This window comes from Rhinichthys klamathensis, unplaced genomic scaffold, assembly GCF_029890125.1.
Source record: "Rhinichthys klamathensis goyatoka isolate OS25496 unplaced genomic scaffold, OSU_Roscu_1.1 h1tg000286l_1, whole genome shotgun sequence".
Taxonomy (NCBI): Eukaryota; Metazoa; Chordata; class Actinopteri; order Cypriniformes; family Leuciscidae; genus Rhinichthys; species Rhinichthys klamathensis.
In genome coordinates, this window is record NW_026606805.1 from 467,748 (window position 1) to 479,722 (window position 11,975).

Sequence of the window (11,975 nt, forward strand, 5' to 3'; positions counted from 1 at the left end):
ATATGTGAAACCGTGGTTTGACTTAAATAGGTTAAAGGGATAAGGGGATAAAGGGATAAATATATTTAAGGGTTCATCTTCAGAACACACAATATCTGTTCATGCAACCCGATCACACTAATCGTGTAATTTATACGCTAAAATGAGTTTTTACGTCCATAGGATAGCCTACGCATATGCCCACACCACTACTAAACCTACCCTAACCAACCCATGCGTAGGCTATCCGTGTGGGGTACGTGTGTAATATACGTTTAGGTAGAATTAGTGGTGTGGGGTGCGTGTGTATTACACTCAAATGAACTGCGTATCAAATGCACGCGAAAACTGCGTATCATATGCACGTAAAAACTCATTTTCGCGTATAAATTGCACGATAATACACAATGCGTGCTATGGGATTGAGTCTCTTCAGATTAAACGCTCAATATGGGTTAGTTTTACGATCTCTTTATGAACCCTTTGAAGCGTCAAAGACAGTTGTGTAGCTGTCAATGGAGGTATAGAAATCGTTTATATTTCATTTAAAAGATCTTAATTTGTGTTTATGAGGGTGAGAAATTAATGACAACATTTTTTTTTAAATTTTTTTGGTGAACTATCCCTTTAAGCAGGGGTTTAGATGGTTGTGGTGGTCTCCAAGCCTGACCAGATCTAACAAGTGCCCAAATAAACCGCTCTAAAACCAACAAACCAGACAGCAGTCTCCCATGCACAGATGAAATTACCTTTGCCAAATAAGTGGGTTCTTTCGCACATTTTCATGTATTCATTCTGTTTCATCTGTTTATCAAAAAACGGCTTTTTCATAATTTCAGCACATTAATCAATAATAGCCTTGATTAATGTGCTGAAAGGTCACAATCTCTAGCTGTTCAATTCTGTGTTGACTTGAATTCAACAGTCGACAGACAAATGACTCAGTGCACATATCAAGCACAGTGATGTCAACCTGCTGCCCACAACAGGAAGTGAACACAATAGCAGCCGCCCAAAGCTGCCAGAAGAGACCCAGTGGAATGTGTTTTGTCTACTACAAATATTCTACAGAATACATTATGTACTTTTTGTTTTAATCAGGGATTTTATTAATTGTTCTACTTTATAATACCAAACACTGTGCCAATGTAATTATAAGTTTCTAAGTTTAAATATATGGGACAGTAAAAAAACAACAACAACATGATTCTAGTCAAAAACTGCAAATATGTATTGCACATCAAGAGTATAGCATAAACTAATTTGCATCTCGGGTCCATAGAAAGGCTTTTCTAAATAAACAACAACAAAAAACAAAACAAATAAATAACGACTAATTATAGCAAGTCATTTAAACACATACAAATACAAACTTAAATGACCTGTATATTTAAGGATGCTCCCAACCCTGCCATGAATGTCCCCGTTTCACTTTTAGCCACTTCTTCTCAGACTATAATGAAGAAGTTCAATATAAGAAATATGACTTGCATGTGACCATTGTTTCTCATTATAGTTTGTGATTTTTTCTTCCTCTTAATTTCTCACGAGGGGACTTTCCTAAATGACATAGCGTTATAGGGTCATCGAATGATTTCAACTTTGAAACTGACCTCACTTTCTGTCTGACAGACGGCATTATGTGCTTTTCCTGTGTCACCCGTTAATAGAGCTAGGCCTATACATATAAGGAGATGCTGTGATGTTTTTACAAAAAAGTGCAATAACCACCCACTGTTTATTTATTAATAAATAATATTCATTACTGGACATCTGACCATCTTTATAAGAGAGAAATACAATATGTCTCTATTAAAGACACTGAAAGCTTGTTTAATCCATTGTTTCATATTCCAACATCTTCCCATTCATATACGTTCCCATTCATATTAATACACATGTAGAATATTTATTTAATTGTCGCCCTGATTCATACAAGCCGGAGACAGTGGTGAAGGTTGTCATTCATTATTTATTTGTTTGGTTTAAGGTTAAAAGATTGTTGATTCCATTGAACAATGCTTGTCTGAACGAATCTTTAAGTTCAGTCCTTGAGTGAATTGTTCTTGTTCTTTTTATATTTATCTTTTCTGGTGCAGTGTTGGATGCTGATATGTGACCCTGGACCACAAAACATGGCTACATTTTTTTAAAATTGAGATTTATACATCATCTGAAAGCTGAATAAATAAGCTTCACCTTGATGTATTTGGTTAGGATAGGACAATATTTGGCTGAGATACTATTTGAAAATCTGGAATTCTGAGGGTGGAAAAAAATCGAAACATTGAGAAAATCGCCTTTAAAGTTGTGCATTTATGTTCGTGATTGTGCTGCGTTCACTCACAAAAATAAATGTTTTATATATTTACGGTAGGAAATTTACTAAATATCTTCATGGGACATGATCTATGATCTTTACTTAATATCCTAATGATTTTTGGCATAAAAGAAAAATGTATAATTTTGACCCATATAATGTATTGTTGGCTATTGCCACACATATACCTGTGACTGGTTTTGTGATCCAGGGTCACATATGTGGTTGGGTGCTGACGGCCATGCTGTGAGTGAGTGTATGATTCAGATGGGAGAATACATAAAGTAGCAGACGTCAATGCAACTTTTTGTGCCATTGTGGCCTAATGGGTAGAGAGTCGGACTTGTAACCCGAAGGTCGCGGGTTCGAGTCTCAGTACTGGCAGGAGGGGGGAGTGAATAAACAGTGTTCTCTTCCACGCTCATTACCCACAACTGAGGTGTCCTTGAGTAAGGCACCAAACCCCCAACCGCTCCCTGGGCGTCGCAGCAAAAATACTGCTCCGTGTGTGTGTTCAATACTTACTGTGTGTGTGTGTGTGTGTGTGTGTGCACTTGGATAGGTGAAATGCAGAGCACAAATTCTGAGTATGGGACACCATACTTGGCTACACGTCACGTCACTTTTAGAAAAGACAGTTTAGCAGTCCATTTGCACTTTATCGTACAACTGGTCATGTGGTAAGGCTGCCAATAAGATTCTTGAGATCTCTTTCATTGTTTTTATGAATTAAAAATGAAATCTTGTTTAAAAACATATTAAACAGTGTTATAATGTAGGATGAAATGAGGAATAAGAATGATTCTGTGTAAAATGTAACGCGTTACAAGTCAAGTCAAACTTTATTAAGATCCCTTATGGGCAATTTGGATGCAGCACAGATAGACAGACACAAACTGACACACGCAGTACATCATAATAGTAATAATAGCAATACATATTACAAATTTCAAAATAGCATGAATATATAAAATATAGAATAAAAAATATAAAAACCTTAACAAGTACCTTTAGGACTTATTTAGTAGCCTAATTGCACTCGGAACAAAAGAGTATTTGTATCTATTATTTTTGGTAATCTGTAACGACGACCTGAGGGCAGCATGGAGAACTCTGGATATAAGAAGTGTTCTCTGTCTAAAATCACAGAATGGACTCGACTCAAAACATTTCTGTTAAACATGTCAAACATCTTTGCTCTTTGCCAATGATCTTCCCACTGTTTTTGACTCATTTATTTAGTGAATTTTTATATTTCACACTAAGATTTCCAAACCAGCAGCTAATGGAAAAGGACAACACTGGCTCTATATAAGATTTATAGAACAATTCCATCAGTGTCTTGTCTATGTTAAATGATCTCAATTTTCTAAGACAGTAAAGACGCTGCTGTCCCTTTTTACACAGAGCCTCTGTGTTCAAACCAAAACGATAACAATATTATAGCTTTCCACGCATTCCACCTTCTTATTCTTAATAAATGTGTCTTGGGAAGGATGTGTACAAGTAACGTGAGTTACGTAATCAGATGACCTTTTTCAAGTAATGCATTAGGCTTTTGAAATTACAACAAAATAGTTACTTTTCCACATGTATTGACTGACAGCTCTTCTGTCCCCATGTTGAGTGAAATCATGAGTAAGTGCAGAGGCGTTGTGTGTGTGAACATGATGGGTATTGTAGCTGTAGACTAAATGTGAGCATGCATTTACTCATCTCACTTGCACAAAAACAGAATCAGTATTACTCAAAATAAATAAAACAGAGAAATGCAAACTCAGAATATTTCCCAAACCTGCAATAATTAAATATGTTAAAAATACACATAAATGTATTAACCAATGTCTTTGCTGCTGACTTTCGATGATCAAACCATACTAATAAGCGATGTCTTTTAGATAAGCATTACATTTGCATTTCATTTGTTTGTTTTTTTGTTTTTCATTTTTTAACAAACAAGCAAGCCCATAGCTCAGCTGAGAAAAGTACCACAATAGTAATGTGACACATTACTTTACTAGTAATGCAATCAGTTACTCTTGGGAGTTACTCAATATTGTAATGCATTACTTTTAAAGGTAACTTTCTCCAACACCGCTAAAAGAACTCCTAACGGAGGAGAAAGATAAAGAAAGATAACTGACTGATCACACAGAGCTGCTCTAGCATGCTTGGTTCATTTTCATAATGTCACAGTGACAAATCCTTATGCTTGGATGTCGAATCTGGAGTGCAAACTCATTCTCGTTGTCATTTTTGTGGGTCATTCTCATTTTCAGTTTTATTTGGTTCTGTCCTTGTTATTGTGAAATGTATTATCTCCCTTTCATTTCTAATAAAAAGTGTTTGGTGTTTCTGTGACTTTTAATATTAAGAGCTAATTAAAACTCACTATAATTAGCCTATATTTAGGTACTATAAAGAAACTGAAATTATATCTCAAGTAATTATGACAACTTGTAGGAAAAAAACTCTATTTTGACTTTATTGGTATCTTGACTTCATGTATTATATGGTTTGTTTAGTACCTCATTTATTTATTATGCTAAAACTTTTTGTTTCTATTTCTCTCAGGATTATCAGGTTCAGAGATTTTTGCAGTTGACACTCAAAGCATATCCTGGCACATGTGTTATATGCCTTTGCTTCCACCTTGTGGACAGGAACATTATTACACTGGTTCAATAGTTTTTCTTTAGACAGTTTTATTAAATTAGTTGAGAACGAATATTTTTTTTGTACTGCTGAAAAGGCCCTGAAACTTCCAAATAAGAATAACTTTGAGTGAAAGAATGAAAGATGTAAATGATTATAATTTATAAAATAATATTTGAAGTGTCATTTAAAGAAGTCCTTTAAACACTGGGCTGTAGATTTTATGTATTCATATTTCCCCAATATTTATTTTCCATAGAATTCTTGAAAAATTGCTTGATTAGTTCACATAAATAATTCCATATAACTTTCCAGTGCACTTACTCATTTTATAGTGACTTTATTCATACTTTTGCCAGGCTATTGTGTGTATTTTTTATACAGGCCAACAAATATCAGCCTGCAAAAATCTGTCTGAAAATTGTTTATGACAACAGCAATGCAGTGTATATCTTGTTTTCTCTCTTGACTCTTGAATGCAGGACTTACAGTACAACATGTGGAAGCACAGAGTACAGCATTTTTTTTTTTTTTTCAAAATTGCATTGATGTCTTGCGTTTTCCAAACAAAGAAACACAGTAAACCTACAATTAAATCTAGTGGAAGTCTTTTGTGTTCTGTAATTCATACTTTTGACGATATGTAACGCATACTGTAAATTATCATCTTAAAACTGCCAGTGTGGGGAGATCTTATTGTATGTAATGTAATTTGGGTATTTTCCACAAAAAAAAGAAAAGTGTCTTACTTTTATTAAAGTCCCCCCTGTGGTGAAAATCAAGTTTTTAATGTTGTTTATATGTCTGTGTTGTTTTTAATAGGCTATGCTTTAAGACAAACCAAGTGTACATTCATAAGTCAATGCCATTGCTGAGTATTTTCTCTTTAAAACTGCAGTGAACCAAAGGCAGTCTAAAAAACGCGGTTTAAAATCGCTGTTTCTGACGTCACAAACCACCTTGTAAATCAGGTAATCGTCAACGAGTGGATCTCTGAGCTGGCGTGAGTATTCGGAATTTCGGAGGCGGGGCTAATTTGCATAATCATTGAACGAGGCAAGGGTGTAGCCTATTCAAGCTATTTCAAACGTTTAAACATGTTTATTAGTGATAAAAGATGAGTTAGTGACTCCAGGGTGATTTTAAAACATATCTGAAATAAAACAAAATTGGCTTTTTTATAGCTCTGGATGATGGGCGGAGCTTTACAGCCAATCAGGAAGTTCTGCAGCCGCTGTCAATTATTATGACTAATGTTCTTGTTCTAATAAGCTCAACTGCCGTTGAAGTAGCCAATCAACACATCTAGTTACTAACAAGTCAATCAACATAATGTATTTTAAATCTGGCCAGCAGTCGTATGTTGGTAATCTTAGCTGTGTAGGTCAGGATAGTGTTATTGCCTTTTTGGTAGTGGTTTAAGCTACCATACTTCAGTTAATCAGTGGCTATGGGTGTTGGATTTGTTTCAGGGTAATTGTTTTTAACCCGTTTTTTTCTTTTTCTTTTGTATGTGAAGTGATTCTAATGGGACATGGCATTGTTTCTTCCTCTTTAGAGGGGTGCTTTTCCTGTGTGCTGTATCTTTTGCTCTACGTGACTTCAAAAGCATGTTCCAGCAGTCCCCCAGTCCGCCGCAAGGTAATGGCCTTCTAAAGAGACATCTATCATTGGGGGTTAATGTCTGTGTTTGCTTGTTTTCTAACTTTTTGTCTTGCTCGCTCATAGTTCCCATTGAGGTTGAGTGCAAGGACCGCTCCCTGTTCATCTCAGTAGACATACCATCCTCTGGCGTTAAGCCTCGCTTTGAGGCAGTTGGTGCGTTTGAGTTTTACATCCTTTTAGCATGTGCTTTTGTTGTTTATAAATGCAACATGGTGTGTTTCTCTTTTTTTGGTCTTTTTAGATGCCACAGGTGTCTATCCTGTTACAGACCTCTATGGGGCTCAGTGTGGTTACACTTACTCTGTCGATCCCCTGTTGGGTCGTGTTGTTCTCAGATCCTCATACTTCTCCTGTCACACAGACAATCAGGTACAAAACGCTTCTAATGATGGACAACTTTCAGGATAATGCTCATTTGAGTGATTGTTGTGATCATCATGATTGAAGAATCATGTGATGAAAGATGGGTTATGGCTGCTGAATTTAGCTTTGCCATCACAGGAAAAAGTGTTGGTGTATTCAAAAACTGTACACTGTAAATTATGTTCATGATTTATTGCACTTATCTTTTGTCAAATTAACTTGGATAATTAATATTTCAGATAACTTAATTGAGATTCTATTTACTAAATTTCCTTTGTATTAACTCAATATTAAGGCAACCAATTCTGTTAAGTTTTTAAATGTGTAACCTCCCGATATACCTGTACTTAAATGCAAACTTGATCATAACACCTCAGAAACACTCTTGTTGACCTCAAACTTTTGGGATGATAAAGTTAAACTTTTTATTTTCTCCCCCAGAATGATGAGGTCTTCACCTTCATGTTCGGTGTGATCATTACAGATGAGCGTGGTGGTGAATTATTTTTCAATGTCTCCAAGACTTGCGCTGTTTCTCCTTTTTCTCCAAGAGAGATTACTTGTGAGGAGAACTACATGGAGGTATGAGTGAGACTTTCTTATGATGTGTATTTATTTGATTATTTAATCTCTCTCTCCCCCTCACCCCTAGGTGTCTGTGACAACTGATCATCTTTGCCCTACAGCCAGCAGTGTTAAAGGTTTCTCTGTGGTAAGTGGCTAGCTGTTTATCTTAATGGTTCACTTTGAAACATGCTCTTGGCTGCACTGTTTTTCTTCAAGCCCCGAAGTTCATTGGAGGCCTGGCAGGTGATGCTACAGCAAGATGGACAGCAGTCTGAAGTCATGTCGCCTGAAGATGCTGCTGCTCTGGGCTACTTCATAATGATCACACCTGGCAGACTTGTGTTTCGGACAACCTTTGGACAACCTTATGCTTCTGTCAAAATGGTATGCCACATAACCAAAATGGTTAATGTCACTTCCCCTTAACCGAGAACGAGTACATATGACCTGATCTCAAGTGTTTGCACAGACATTTAGAACTGCCTTGTGATTTAATCACTGTTTAACTTGTTTCAGGTCAGTGGTGTTGCAGTTGAAGTGATCCAAGCCACTGTGTTTTTTAGACAGAACTGGATGGTTGTCATGGTGGACCTGGTTGCTTCCTGCTCACTGGGTAAGAACAAAACATGTAAACTGCCTGGTTAAAAAGATTCAATGATTGGATCATTATTGCAGTTATTGTTTCTACCATGTTATGTTTGGCAACAGTTATTCTAACCCTAATTGGGGAGTAGCATTTAATTTCTTAAACAACCATGTAGGAAGACGCATCATGGTCATATTCCAAGATGACGATGTCAAGATTCGGGCTCAAATTGTGAAGAAATGGTTGGGGAGCATGAATCATTTTTACACCTGAATTGGCTCCTCTGAGTTCAGACATTAAATTCATTGGAAGTCTTTGGGATGTGCTGAAGGAGACTTTACAGAGTGCTGGACTCTTGCTTTGTAAATACAAGACTTGAACAAAAATAGGAAGTGGAAATGTTCTAATGTTATTTCCATTGAGGCAAGTACTTTATAAAAAAATGAATCAAGATCTTGTATTGACAATGCAAGAGTCCAGCACTCTGTAAAGTCTCCAGCACATCTCAAAGACTTCAAATGAATTTAAGGTCTGGACTCAGAGGTGCCAATCTTGACATTTGTCTCTTGACAAATCTAACATGCTAACATGAACATCTAACATGCTAGAAACAACCACTGCAATGATCCAATCATTGACTTTTTTTTTTTTTTTTTTTTTTTTAGCAACTAACTCTTAAGAACAGTGACTTTTGATTATTTGGTATTGTGAAAAAGGGACACGTGCTGTGCATCTGAACAATGTTGCAAGAGTTCGGTTTTCAGGTTCCATATTTGATTTTAATAAATCATTTCAGATGAAGGCTTTTTTGATGGCTACAGACTTCACTGGAGGACCCCTGCAGTAATGACTCCTCTGGCTGGTCCACCCTCTGAGTTAAGGAGTGAGTCAATAGATGTGGGAGTTAATGGTGAGCTCCTAGATGAACAGAACTTGATAGACCGAGGCTACTCTGTGACATTCAATGAAGGGGCCGTTGTCAGTAGCATCCCCTTTGCTTCAGTGGGAGGGACTAGAAAGGTATGGTCTGGAGTTCTGTTCCTGTATGATCCTGGATTAAGCATCCAGTGTTAAATCTTAATTTGCCTACAGAGCTTTGTGATCGACGGTATGTATCATGAGCTGTACACCGTCCAGCTGACCTACCAGCAAAAGTTTGTGGACCAGAATGGTGTGGACACCAAGTACAATGCGTTCCAGCAAATGGCCACTCCCGCAATTCCTCGTGTTCCCTTTTCAATTAACCGTGAGTTGGATATTAAATGGGCATGTCACTGCTGCTCTGTGAGGATTAAGTTCACTACAACTGTACTGTCTCTTCCAGAAACGACACCTGAGGAACGAGTCTTCACGGTCTACCTAGGTAATATTCCTTTTGATGTGGAGCTGATGTCCCTGGAGCTGAATGGGCAGGAGTTATCCGTGTCAACTGCCATGCAGATGGGATGTTCCATCACTAGAGTCCCACAAGACAATAATACTTTTGCGTATATCATTAGAGTGCCATTTGATGCCCAATTTGTTGTGAAGCAGGTGAGTTTGCTTTCGTAACTGCATTCTCCATTCTCTAGGTCAGGTTTTTTTTTTTTTTTAAATGTATGGCTTTTCTACTCTAAGGTACACTATGTAGGAATTCCGTTTTTGTCAAACAGCGACCCTTAGAGTCGCTGTGGAATACTTGTACTATCGTAAATAATGAGTGGAAATAAGGTGTGGCCCCTTTAAGAGCTGTGCGCGCCGGGTTATTTCTGTTTGATGCTCATTCTTATCCTATTTTAAGTGAAAGCCTGACCGAGTGAGACTCTCCCGGTTTCTCGTTTTCTTTTCCTTGACTCTTCCGAGCCTGTGGTCACGTGACGGTCGTAAAGCGATGCGTTCTCCAGGTCAAAGACGGTGCGTCTTCTCCAAACTTACATAGGCGGTATTTCAAGAGGGCAGCCCCGCTCAGAGCATTGATAGTGTCAAACGCTGTATATTGGCCTGAGGAATCATTTAAAATAACTTGTATGCGTCAACTCTTTAAGCCAAAAGTTACATGGTGTGCCTTTCAATACAAATGCATACTCCTAGCTACCTTGACCCTTTTGAGGGTGTCATTAGCATCAAAAAGTTTGTTGGTAAAACAACACCTGCTCTATGCATTTCGACTTAGGGGATTGACTAATTGAAGCTGATTTCAGATCCATGTGTTTAAAAACGAGATTCCCCAAAGTCTGGCTTTTGAGTCGTGTCTTTCTTGCAGCACATTGCAGAGAACTTTTTGGAGTACTCTTTGGAAATTAAGTGGACTTTGAATATCCTTCCTCAAATGGAGCCCTATTACTATTTTTCCTCTCTGAGTGCTTCCATTCATGATGTCGGTAAGGATCATAGTATTTTAAGAGGTTTTGCACTTCTGTTGGAACTTTTAGACCCTTAAAACATTTGACAATATTGTAATGCATTGTCTGCCATACACTGAGGTGTTCAATTTTATCTCAACAGTCCCACCCGTCTTTGACAGCATGTGTGCTAACAATGGCATGCGCTTCATGAGAGCCTATCATGAGTACGACTACTTGTGGGACATTGTCATCGGCCACTACCCGCTGACCCAACAGCTGGTGTCTGAGCGTGGCTACATTATGTCCAATGACAGCAACACCTTCATTTTGGATGTCCCTCTATTTACAATTGGATACCGCTATGAGGTTTGTTAACCACTCGCAGGGCCTAACTGTTGAAAGGCATTAAGTTTTATAAAATTGCTGAAGTTAACATCCCTCTGTTGTAGAATATTACACTGCAGCAGTTCTATGGCACTTTTGAACTTCTCACCAGAAATGCTAAAACCCTGGAGATTGAACAGTCTTCAGGCAAATGCTGTCTCTTCCAAACCACTGAGCTCTTGGGTAATGCAGCGGTTCCTATTGGCTTCACCCAAATTTATCGCATTGGCACCAGAAAGCACAATTCTCATATGAACTGGTTTTGGCTTGCTTGATAGGTTTAGGGATGGAATGGTCACTTTACACAATAGTCTGGTTTACTTTCAAGTGAATGGTTTCCTTATATTTTGTTTTAGTGTGCTCTGCTGAGGGCGTGATGACTGTAGTGAGTGACGTCACTAAAGTGGTACCTACTGCAGACCCTGCCCGAACCACACTATTGGACCCAAGCTGCAGACCTCAAGAAACTGATGAGAGCAGAGTCCTGTTCTCCTTTGGACTTAACACCTGTGGCACTAGATTTCAGGTGTGGTTAAATGCATATCTTCCCCATGCATATGAAAGTTACTTGATTTAACTTTTTTTTCTTCTCTCTATTCAGGTTGATCAGCAGTATGTGACTTATGAAAACGAAATCATATTTCATGAGTTGTATTCCACAGACAGCAAGCCAGTAATCACGAGAGATCCTGCATACAGGTAACTTTAGTAGCCTAGTGATTTGTGTATTAGTGGCCAACTTTCTTAACCACACAGCCATTCTACCACCCACCCCCAAAGGATGACCGTGAGGTGCATTTACCCTGTACGTGGCACTGAAAGCCTCTCTGTGGACCGGATGTTCAGAGCTGAGACTCCTGGAATTGGACAAATCAAAGATCCTGTGATGGGCAAGTTAATTGGCTTAACTACCTGAGAGCCATTTGGTCTCCATGTAGGCCTAGAATAAACTTGAATATCTTCTATTTTCAGTTCCTCCCAAAGTGTTTAAGCCCATGCAACTGCAGAAACAAACTGTTATGAAGACTTATCAGGCAGCTCCTGCAATGAAGCCAGCTGAATATGTGCGTGTGCGGCCCAATAGAGTGCGCCAGTAGACAGAGACGTGCTTGTCATTAGGTGAACTTTATTT

The 11,975-nt window shown here is 38.1% G+C and overlaps 1 protein-coding gene across 1 annotated transcript; it reads left to right on the plus strand.

Annotated features, from left to right (window-relative positions):
* The first annotated feature begins 6,341 nt into the window (after positions 1-6,341).
* On the plus strand, positions 6,342-11,783 carry zpax4 (zona pellucida protein AX 4). The gene is made up of 17 exons (XM_056269645.1): positions 6,342-6,427; positions 6,513-6,595; positions 6,683-6,772; positions 6,861-6,988; positions 7,424-7,564; positions 7,635-7,694; positions 7,766-7,933; positions 8,066-8,162; positions 8,932-9,155; positions 9,228-9,381; positions 9,460-9,668; positions 10,378-10,495; positions 10,620-10,825; positions 10,909-11,026; positions 11,200-11,369; positions 11,445-11,542; positions 11,624-11,783. The coding sequence occupies exons 1-17, from the start codon at positions 6,405-6,407 to the stop codon at positions 11,757-11,759; spliced, it is 2,223 nt and encodes a 740-aa protein (XP_056125620.1). The 5' UTR covers positions 6,342-6,404; the 3' UTR covers positions 11,760-11,783.
* The last annotated feature ends 192 nt before the right edge of the window (positions 11,784-11,975 follow it).